Below are 11,769 nucleotides of genomic sequence, written 5' to 3' on the forward strand. Positions count from 1 at the left end.
CCTTTAACACCTATATAGTAACTTATTGAAATTTTGTTTTGACTATCAAAACTACATAAATATTTAAAAATTGGTAAGAAAAGACAATAATTAAAAATATAACAATAATGAAGGTATATCAAAATTTATCAAATTCTTAAATTGAATCCTTTTTTATATATATGAGATCCTTGTTTATTGTTTTCACATTACTTTTAATCTTTAAACAAAAAGATTTATAATTTTTTTTTACCTTCATTGTCAATATTAAAACAAGACTCCTTTTAGCTAATAGCTTTTTTTTTTTTTGTTCTGATTGGAACTTTAGTCAATTTCGCTATTTATATTTTTTTATGCTATATATTAGATTTAACACCATATCCTTAATTAGATTCCTCATCTAATTATTATTAGCTAAGAGGTTCATTGAATATGTTTTCTATTTTGTAAATCTTATATATGAACTTACTAGTTCTCCAGCCTTATATGTTTTTTAATCTGATATATATTTACTTGCCTTTGATAAAAAGAGAGAGAGAGAGAGAGAGAGACTCCTTTACTAAAATGATTCAATTTTTTTTTATTCATACCCGTATTTCCAATATCTATCCACACCATATATAATTTAAAATAACAAATAATAAAATCACATCAAGATTCAACAAATTATTAAATTGGAGTTTTGTTATTTTTTTTTATAGAAGATCCTTCATTGTCTTATTTTTGTGTTATCTTTGAGTTCTACTAATATTAAATATATATATATATATATACACACACACACACATACATACTTGTTAGTCAGAAGGAAGGATAAGATTTTTGTTAGTGTCTATATCCTTAATATTTTTCTCGCCATATTAAAAATTAATTTTGAAAAAATAAAAAATTTATAAAAACTACAATGGTAATACAATGATGTTTAAACTTAGTGGAGTTTTAAATAAAAATATCATTATTTACACCTCAAGTATTTATATAATATATAAATGTTTTTATTAAAAAAAAAATAATTTTTATTTTTAAAATTTTGTAATATTTATATATATAAAAAAATTGTTCACACACATGCAAAAGCATGTGCAAAAAACACCGGTGTAAAAAAAAGAAACTAAGCGATACCCTAAATCTATTAAAACAGGCCCAAGTTTTGAAACCTAAAGTGAAACTATTATACGAGAAAAATGATATGAAGGCCTAATAGGCAGGCCCAAACACTCGGACTGTAACAATGATAGAGCAGCCCATGTAAATTCGGCAGGTTATTATAACATCTAACTTTGGGTTTTATGTTTATTTTTTAAAAATATTTTTGTTTAAAAATACATTAATATTTTTTTTAAAATATATTTTTTATATCAACATATTAAAATAATTTAAAAATATTTAAAAAAATATTTTTAAAAAAAAAATGGTTAAATCACAATATTAATTACTATTAAGGTATTTGAGAGTGTGATAACAGTTGTTTTTTAAAATGTTTTTTACTCTTAAATGAATTAAAATAATATATTTTTTATTTTTTTTTAAATTATTTTTTATATCAGTACATTAAAATGATCTAAATACACTAAAAAAATTAATTTAAATTAAAAAAAATAAAATAAATCAATTTTTTTAAAATATTTTTATACAAAAATCAAACCCGGCCACCAGTTGATTCAAGCAGCACAACACTTGTTTTTCTAGAACAAGATATGGGGTTCAAATTTTATAAATAAAGTATATTATTACTATAAAAACCTTTTTTTTTTTAATGAATCGTACTGACTCGACTGAATTAATGATGTCAAATCTTCAAATGAAATTCTAAGAGCATATTTGATAGTGTGGTAGCCTCAAACACTACCTTAATACCATAGTTTGGACCAAAAAAAGGAAACCGGCGAAACAAGTTGAAATTAAGGAATCCTTGGGTTTAACACTTCTCCCAAGAATGGCCTCGTAATTTAAAAGCATTGTTTTGGTTCGTGGGAGATAGACACGAGGGGGTAAATTTCTATGCCAATTGTAGTGTCGACGGTGGAGTTGACCAGTAAGTGTTTTGGACAAACTTGATAAGCATCGGTATCTTTTTAAAAGAATTATACTCTGGTAAAAGCGATGGAATCTTTACATCAGCAGTTAATCATCTTAATTTAAAATTTCATTTTTTTAAAAAAAAATTCCCTTTTATTTCCCTTTTAAATCTCTAAAAAAAGGTTGAAAACTGATATGATGCTTCACTATTCACACTTTTTTACCTATTTTACTTTATTAAATTTTTCATTTTCAATTTTTTTCTGTAATATTTTATTAATTTTGAATTGATTGTTATATATATATATATATATTTTTTTTTTTGTGAAGTATTGTAATTTTAAACAAATATACCGACATTTAATTGATATTTTTATAAGTATTTATTTTTGTTATTATAATATTAAGGAAAAAATAATTTTAAAAAAAAAAGTTTTTAAATCAAGTGGACCTGATTCTCATGTTTTAATAATCAAGTTGTAAATCCCAAGTCGATCCAATATGTCGCATTTTCAATATATTTTTTTTAAAATATCATCTTGAAATCTTTTTTCAAAGCTAAAACTTGTTGTTGCTGGTTATTTAGGTTATCTTCAGACTCACCAAGTTAACCGAGTTATATAAAATCAACTCTCATGTAGGTTAATTTTAAACTTAAGTTAGGTAAGGAGTCAAGTTAAATAGGTTTTAATGTTATTTTGCTGGGTCCGACTTAATAACAATGCAAAATAGTTTTTTTTTTTTTAAATCCATCTTCAATTTTTTTTTTAATAACCTCATATTTTAATATTTAGTTAATTTTGAAATGAAACTTTATAATTTATTCTGACTTGCTTTCTATGAGATTACCATAGTCTTTAATAAATATCTCAATATTTGATTGATACTTAATTTTACGAGCATTTTTTTTTTCATTATCATATCATATCACTAAGTAAAGAATAATTTTAAAAAAATAAAGTTGTTAAATCCAGTAAAGTTCAAAATCCGAGTCATAGGTTGGTGGATTAAATTCACGAATGCTAGGTTGATTTAAATATTCACCATCTCAATATTAAAAAATATATATATTATATTTAATTTTTTTTAATTCAAGCCAAGCTTTTTATAACCTATTTGAGTTATTTTTTGACCGTTAAATTTAACAAATCATGTAAAAAAACTTCCACATAATTCATTTTAAATTAGTATTAAATAAAAAATTGGATAGAAAGAATTGTTAAACTTTAAAGTGAAGTTAATAATGATAATGAACAATTTATTAATATTTTATTTTAAAATAAAAGCTTTTTTTTTTTTTGATTTGATTCAATCTGCAGCACGGAGCATGCATGAAAGTAGGCTCAAGTAAAGCAGAGAAATAAAGCTTTGGACAAGACTTTTTCTGCTACATTTTACTTCTGCACCAAGCGATGCTCGTTTACTTTAACTGCTTTACAAGCATAAAAACAGTGAAGGTGAAAACAAAAGAAAAGGCAGTGCTTCGATGACTTTTTCTTGTTGCTTTTTTCTGTCAGTCATGAAATCCTTTCTGCCTTGCTCGATCATGGTTCAAGCTTCCAAGCATCATCTTCTTGTCCCTCTCCTCTTTCATCTCTTCCTCCTTTTATTCCTGCCCACAAAAAACTATTCATGCAATGCCTGTGACATGAGTTAATTGTTGTTGAGATTCGTTACAATTAACACAGTTATATAATAATAGTGATTGTTTTTTTAAAAAATATATTAAAATAAATTTTTATAAATAAATACAAAAAATATAATATTTTAAAATAAAAAAAATCATTTTTAAAAAATTTTTAAAATAAAAAAAACAAACAGACTAGACATTTTCAACAACTTATATGGGTTTATAGCTCTTTCATGTAGTGTTTATTACCATGATTGTTTTTAAAATATTTTTTATTTAAAAATAATATATTTTTTAAAATTTATTTTTAATATTAGCATATTAAAATGATATAAAAATTATAAAAAATAATTTAAATTTAAAAAATTTAAAAATATTTTTAAAATATAAAAAAACAAATACACTTATATAAATTGGGTTTTAAATCACAAGAAAATAAAATATTTTTTAGTTATGTTATGGACAGTTTGAATTTAATAAAATTTAATTTCAATGCATGAAAACCAATTATAATATGTGTCTCGGTGAATTTTTTTAAATAAAAAGAATGAGAAAACTTTGAAGAAAAATTTATTGTTGATTTAAAGAAAAGAAAAAATAAATTGCATAGGGTTTATTAATTTTTTTAACCCGAGTTGATACTCTTTGAAAAGAAAAGAAAAGAAAAGAAAAGGAAGAAATCTTATGAAAAAGTTTTTCTCGTTTTTTTGTCTTTAAATCATTGGTCATTGGCTAGATAGGTTGCAAATCCCAAATTTAGAAAGGGTTTATGCAGGGGTTCTCTATCATTTACCACTTAACCAGCCACCCTCTACTCACTCCGACACGCTTTTGCTTACTCTATCCCTTCTCCCTCTCTGAAGCATGAGCTTAGCTTCCACTCCACACCACCAGCCATGACTCAACCACCGCAACCTCACCCCCCAAAGCACCGCCACCCTTCCTGCCACCGCCACCCTTCCAAACCCATTACTGGATTCTGCGCCTCCTGTCTCCGAGAACGCCTCGCCGGCATCGACCCTGACACCCACCAAGAAACCCCCGTGACCCATCTCGCCGCCGAGCTCCGTCGTAGCAAATCCTACTCCAGCACCACCACAAGAAACAACCCCAACAATAACAATGCCTCCACCACTGCCACCACCTCTGAGCCCCGCCGCAAATCATGCGACGTTGGGCCGTTTCGTAACACTCTCTCTGATCTCTTCCACGTCGATGATAAAAGAAGAAGCTCCTCGATTGAAAAGACAAAGGGTTTTGATTCAGGGCTTGAATTAAAAGAAGAGGAGAATTTAGGAGAGATTAGGGTTTCTGCGCAGGATGCGAATAACAGTGAAGGGAACGTGGAGGATCTTGAAGAGGATGGAGAGTTAAAAACAATGAAAGAGTTTATAGACCTTGAATGGGAGAGAAAGAAAACTGGAGGGAGAGATCTCAAGGACATTGCGGGGAGTTTTTGGGAGGTGGCTTCAGTGTTTAGTAAGAAATTAGGGAAATGGCAGCGAAAACATAAAAGGAAGGAGAAGATAGATGGGGGAAATCTTGGTGGTTTGGTGAAAAATGAGAAGTTGAGTGTCAGGAAATTGAGAGAGACGCAATCAGAGATTGGAGAGTATGGATTTGGGAGGAGATCTTGTGACACTGATCCAAGATTATCTGTGGATGTGGCACGGTTGTCTGTTGATGATTCTCACTATTCGTTCAATGAGCCTAGGGCTTCTTGGGATGGAAACTTAATTGGTAAAACTTATCCGAGGCTAACTCCATTGGTTTCGGTTATGGAGGATGTCAAGTTGCCTAGTGGTGGTGTTGAGAATGCAAAGGAGAATGGTAGTCTGAAGAATGAAGGGGAAAGCAGTCCTGGAGGTACGATGCTAACTATGAATTATTATTCAGATAGGAGGAGGAAGAGTTTTGATCGTTCCGGATCTAATAGGAGAGTGGGGCTAGGGGATGAAGAGTTTAAATCAATGTCGAATGCCAAGGTGTCTCCTGAAACAGTTGGGTTATTCCATGGGGCAAAGTTGTTGGTCACAGAGAAAGAATTGAGGGACTCAAATTGGTACTCTCTCAAAGATCACCGTGAGGAGAATGTGGATGCCGTTTCCAAATCTGTTAGTTCTATTACTGGTGGCGGGGTTAGTAAGAAGGGTTTCAAATTCAAGAAGTCGCGTAAGTGGTATGGCGTGTGGAATATTTGGGGTTTGATGCAGAGGAGTGGTCAGAGCAAATGTGGAGACGAGGAGAGTCGAGTTAGTGGAAATGCGGTTGATGGGCCAATACCAGAGTCTTGGCAGAATTTGAGTGGCGTGGCCGATGGAGAAGCAAACAGGATTGTGAGCCCGAAGCTTAATCGGAGCTATACTGTGAGTGCAAGGGATTCCTGCCAGATGGCTTGCAGTACAAATGGTGCTGAGAGCAAAGCGAATGGCATTAAGAGAGGGGAAGAGCTTTTGCTGCAGCGGAACCGGAGTACCAGGTATTCTCCAGACAACCTTGATAATGGCCTCCTACGGTTCTACCTGTCACCATTAAGGAGTTATGGAAGAAGCAAATCTGGAAAGAGTAGGCTAAAGAACACAAATTCCATGTCAAGGAATGTTTTGTAAAGGTGCATCAATTGTTTCAAAGAAATCTGTTGCTGTAAAGACACGAGTTAATGCGATTCTCCCTGTTCAATAGATAAAAAGACAACATATTTGTTACCTGTTCTCTGCTGAAAACGTGTTTCTGATAATGCAGCAATGATAATCAGAAAAATCTTTGTTTCCTTTTAGATTATGTTCAAGAATGGTGCTTGTTTCTTTTTGTGATACATTCGTGTAGAACTGAAGTGTTCCTGGAACTCGTTACTAATCACTCCCTCTCTACAGTACAGTAGGCTCTGAGCCTTGGAAATGCGGTTGCTTGTGATGTAGTTATAGAGAATGTATTTACTTCTAGAAAGATTGCGGGTGGCTTTTGGATGAATGGAAGCATTATTACAGACAGGGATGCAAGCAAATTAACGTATCTGGCACAAGGCTTGGGTCAAGTAACTTGATCCTCGACCACTGTCACTAGTAGTACTATAATTAGAGAAAGGAATCCAGTTTTACATGTTTCAGAGTATTAGACCATGTGGTTTTTGCTAGCTGAGATTTGATAAACTCAGCGGAGAGAGTCTGCACTGATTATTGGCCTCCATTGTCTTCTTATAGCCAGATTAAATCTCTACAGTGAAATCATTGTCCAAGCTCTCCTTGCGTAGCTGTGAATTTGTAACACTCTTATCTATGTAAGTGCAATGCATTTGATGCACTTAAAGAAGATTTCTGGTGCTTAGATGTCTCGCTCTTCACTACGTGGGATTGTGCTTCACGTGTATAGCTGCAGGTTGCCGGTAGAAGATCTTGCTTTTTTGCTTTTTGGTGTAGGGGAAGATGCTTGCGCATAAAGGATCCAAAATTACTTGTGTGTCCTACCAAATGCTGCCAAAACACATACCACTTTGTTATATCCTAGTCCACTCACTTTTTCTGAAAAAAAAATAAATTAATTAAAAACTGACATGACTTTTGTTGACTGTGATGCTCTTTCAATATTCTAGAACTCTTGCTGCACACTTTTTAGACATTTATCCAGTCTGCTGGACTGGTAACTGAAGTCTTCCCAACTTCCTTGTTGATAATGGATGGGATGGCTGGTGCAGCTGCTTCACACGGGCAGCAACTTCAATCCTATACCGGAAGTTGTAAGATCAGATGTGTTGATTCGGTTAAATCCCCCTCCTCTCTACCTTGTACCACGGCGGCTAAACGGTAAGCTTTTGTGGGGACTACATTTCCAACCCAGGCGCCTTGTTACAGGTTTCCAGTAATTGCTTCTCTGATGAGTCATTATGTTCAGCGGACAGAATTGATTGGTGGGATCCTGTTGGAGTTTCTCGTAGGATTCCCCAATTTCTGCTGAGCAACGCCTGGGCCCTGGAGACTGGAACGGTGTTGTGTCTAATGCCTGCGTCCCAGCAAGTGCCCCTGACTGACGAGGACCTACTGCTTCCCGTCGCTATATATCCAAATAATTCAACGCAACCACCGTCATCATTAGTTTGATAGTGGTCAAGCAATTTCTTGCACAAGTTGTCCCCCATCTCAACCCTTGAAAAGGCTAGAAGATTGTACTAAACCAGAGTCGATAAATAGCAGAAGTTAGTGTTTGAATTTAAAACAACCTTGGACAGATATGTTAAGGTTTCCATTTGATCTTGTGTAATGAATATATAATCTCGTAAAATGAACATAGTTTTTCAAAGGTGACTAAAATATGAGTAAATTTTACATTGGCATCACTAAATATTTATAAATATAAATGATGAATGTCTATATTACCACTCAATCGAAGACTTGGTTGAAACCTTAACATATCTGTCCAAATTTACCGTTGAAACTTCTTTTGAAGATCGTGCTGCAAATTTCCAATCTTCCCAAATTTTACTGGTGCCCTTGAAAGAAATAAATTGTTGGGCTGCCAAGAAAGGTTTTTTTTTTTCATTTGGTTATGCAGAGTAAAATATTCGAATCCCTCTTGGAATTAGGAAAGAATTGAACTGACACTAGAGGCCTTTTTTGTCTTTTAATTTTTATTAGCATAATAAAAAAGACTCATTCACCCTTGGAGTTTATATTCTTAAGCGTGGAGCTAGAGGATATTTAGGTCATTGAGCATCTAATTATTGTTGTTGTTTATTGTTGTTGTTGGGTTAAAAGTTATTTTGTCTTTTAAAAATAAAAAGAAATAATATAAAAAAAATTCACTAATGTTTGTTGAGCACATGTCAGTCGCCGTCATCTTCAAACGATGTGTGTGGCTAATAAGATTGTTCTGGGCTGGCTTCTGCTTCATCTTGGCATTTTCTACATGAAAATAAGACATGTGGGAAGAGAATAACTCCAATTTGATGTTCGCAAGCATTGTTTTTTTCTTCCTTGGTGTTTGTGCCATCCCTTCTGGATTTTCAAATCATCCCCTAAACTTATCTTTATTTTTTATTTAGTCCATGTTCTTTTGGTTATTCTATTTTTATTTGAAATTTTTATTTTATTTATTTCTTTAATTTTTTAGTTGGAGATTGGGCTTTGGTTTTCTTTTCCTACTTTTATGTCCTTTGTCTTATCCTTTTTTTATTAATTGAATTGTCTTGAGTCTTTTTATTTGTTATTTTTTTTTAATAATTTTTATTGAATTAAATAGAATTGGTTGATTGAATATAAACAAATACTCTTTATTTTGTTTTGTTCGACTAGTTTTCTGGGATTTTACTCTTGCAACTGATGCGACTTTTTCTGATATCATCATTTAGACTTTTACAATGGAGTTTAAAATGTCTCATCAAACTTTTTTTATGATGGGTGATATCCACAATTGAGTGGCATTGGATCCCAATGATTTTTTTTTCTTTTCCTTCGGTATGATGTTGATAGCTCATTTGTTTTAGTTATTTGTTGTCAAATATTTTTTTTGCGGTTCATCTAATATCATTGCCTATAATTTAAATTACATTATTAAATTACATGATTTTATTGTATCTAATCAAGATGATGGCTCGACTATCAAAATTTTCTTTATTTTTTAAAAATATTATCATTATATGAGTATCATTCTATACTAATTTTTTTTTTATCAACCCGCAACAGCATAAGTCATCGGTTTAATTCAAACTCAAAAAAAGATAGGGTACAAGATCCCTCTCCTCAAATGCGCTTCACAAGGCACAATTCAGTGTCCATGGAAACCCAAAGTCGGCCTCTCCTCCTACAAACCCAAAGTTGATCTCCCGTCCTAGTTGAGCTCGGTCATGGCTAAGGCTATATTTCGAACCCAGCATATATATGCTTGGATCTAACATTTTTTTGTTCACTTTGCTCACCATCCTTCTGGATAATTATTGTTTAGCATTTAACATCACCCTGTTGCTCCATGCAAGTAGACGTGGCATCACCCTGTTGTTCCATGCAAGTAGACGTGGCATCACCCTGTTGTTCCATGCAAGCAAGATAACATTCTCATGAATCACCCTGTTGCTTGTGAGTCTAAAAACTCTCATGAATCACTTGCAAGCAAGATAAAAAACTCATTCACAAACACACCGAGAACATTCTCTTCTTCAACCTCAATATTTTTTACACCAGTGCAATCAGACCAGGAATTCTATAAGAAATCGGGAGGGGCAACATAACCTCAAAGGCTTACCTCCTGCTTCCAACTACTATCTCACACATAAGACTTGTTTTGCAGAAGATCAGCAGAGTTCTTCCTCAACAATCTCCAAAGCCCATCGATTAGTTATGAAAAGACCTAGAATCCAATGAGGTTTTCCGTAAACCGCATCAATTTTATAGACAAATAGACTCGTATAGCCTTACATCTCAAATCAAATGAAAAGGAAGTAGAGGATAAAACATAAATGACAGAGACTTGCTTAAGAATAAGAAAGAGGTAAATTTCTAATTTGAGTGACTAACTGAAACACACACCATCTTCTTTAATCACTAGCCATTCTCAATGCATTTTGCATAATGAATTGCATTACAGATAGCAGCATGCAGTTACCTTTGAAATCTTAATCATTACAGCAAGCAGCATGCTACAACACAAAGATTAACTGTCATATTCTCCATTTACAATCATCAAACATAAACATTAAACACATTAAGCATTCAAATATGCAAAATGAAAATCTCCCATAATCAATCAACCAACCACTTTAACTCCCCTCGCATAACATAAAAATTAAAAAAACTCTTTCACTCAACATCATACCCTTTCTCTTGAAGCTCCTGAATAACCTCATTCCTCATCCTAAACCACATCTTCTGCGCTTCTTGCTCAAACTTCTTATCCTGCAACTGTTTCTGATAATTATACGAATCCTTATCAGTCTCCACAGTCCCTTTCGGCCCAATTGTCGTGCCAATCATTCCTCCCTTTGCAACAAACTCTTCCATTGCTTCAGCATCGCCTGGATATGGAAATTCTCGCCTCTCATACAAATGGGCAAGCTCTCTTTCCTCCTTTGGTTTTGGTTTCAGTGTCCACCAACCAAGTGGTGATGTTTCGTTGTAAACCCACACAACACCGATGAGAGTGTATGTGCAAAGAAGCGCCTTGCCTATTTGCTTCCAGAAGTAATGGTCCTCTTTCCCTAATCCTGCTTTCCTCAGATACTTATCGTAATCCACTGATTTCAGATATTCAATACCTGAAATTGAAAAAAAAATAAAAATAAAGAAGGAAACAGGTTCAAGCATTTCATCGAGCAGTTGGAGCTCAAGTTTATTTTTTAAAGAAAGAGAAATCACCGATTTTTGTTCCTGATTTTATAGCTTCTAAAAAATTTCATTGTTGTGTTGTGTGTGTTTTACCTGTTTTGGTCTCTTGAAAACGTTTGCGAACCATTTTTCAGCTATGAAAAAGGTGGTGAGAGCAGATTCTGTTGTTGTTAGCAGAGAGATCGATGATCGTATTCGTATGAGCTGAACTTTCACAGTTTCAATCCTGCCTGGGGGCAAGGCATTGGTTAAAGAGGGGAAAAGAGAGAGATAAAAGATAGACCACAAACACGGCCCATGTGAGTTATACTTGATCAAATTAGAAGCCCACGAGCTTACCGAGTGACCACATCCAAGCATTTAGCCGCATATATATTTTTTAAATATTTTTTAATTAAAAATATATTTAAATATATTTTTTTTTTTTTATATGAAACTATTTTAAAACATCTTTAAAATATTTATTTTTTATGTAAAAAAAATAATTTAAATAACAAGTTGGAATGCAAAAATAAATAATTATTAAATCTAGTCTCTAACTCCTCGTATTAGTGCTATTCTCTTAATAGTTTTTAAATTTAAACGTCTACCTCTCTATTGTAATGAAAAAATAATTTATGTTTTGTTAAACAATCATTTTTTAACAAATAGATCATTTGGAAATGCAATTATATCCATGTTTTTAAAAAAATTAATTTTATTTTATTAAAAATTATTTTATTTTTTATGTATTAAATCATTTTAATATGTTGATCTTAAAAAAAATTAAAAAAAAAAATTATTTCAATTTATTTCGGCACGAAAAATACTTTGAAAAACAACTGCAACAAC

The 11,769-nt window shown here is 32.5% G+C and overlaps 2 protein-coding genes across 2 annotated transcripts; one reads left to right on the forward strand and one right to left on the reverse strand.

The window, feature by feature from the left end:
* The first annotated feature begins 4,363 nt into the window (after window positions 1–4,363).
* Window positions 4,364–6,443, forward strand: LOC118035228 (protein OCTOPUS). The gene has a single exon (XM_035040749.2). The coding sequence runs from the start codon at window positions 4,525–4,527 to the stop codon at window positions 6,235–6,237; it is 1,713 nt and encodes a 570-aa protein (XP_034896640.1). The 5' UTR covers window positions 4,364–4,524; the 3' UTR covers window positions 6,238–6,443.
* Window positions 6,444–10,147: 3,704 nt separating this feature from the next.
* Window positions 10,148–11,190, reverse strand: LOC118035227 (uncharacterized). The gene is made up of 2 exons (XM_035040748.2): window positions 11,032–11,190; window positions 10,148–10,868 (listed from the first exon to the last, which is right to left on the reverse strand). Exons 1-2 carry the CDS (start codon window positions 11,063–11,065, stop codon window positions 10,414–10,416), a joined length of 489 nt encoding a protein of 162 aa, XP_034896639.1. The 5' UTR covers window positions 11,066–11,190; the 3' UTR covers window positions 10,148–10,413.
* Window positions 11,191–11,769: the final 579 nt, after the last annotated feature.

The sequence above is a fragment of the Populus alba genome, chromosome 9 (genome assembly GCF_005239225.2).
Source record: "Populus alba chromosome 9, ASM523922v2, whole genome shotgun sequence".
Taxonomy (NCBI): Eukaryota; Viridiplantae; Streptophyta; class Magnoliopsida; order Malpighiales; family Salicaceae; genus Populus; species Populus alba.

Bases quoted from the DNA above. Each gene is read 5' to 3' on its own strand.
- LOC118035227 (XM_035040748.2), bottom strand. From the start codon at position 11,065: ATGGTTCGCAAACGTTTTCAAGAGACCAAAACAG. The intron at 10,869-11,031 runs GTAAAACACACA...TTTCAATTTCAG, and splicing joins TTTTCAAGAGACCAAAACAG to GTATTGAATATCTGAAATCA.
- LOC118035228 (XM_035040749.2), top strand. From the start codon at position 4,525: ATGACTCAACCACCGCAACCTCACCCCCCAAAGCACCGCCACCCTTCC.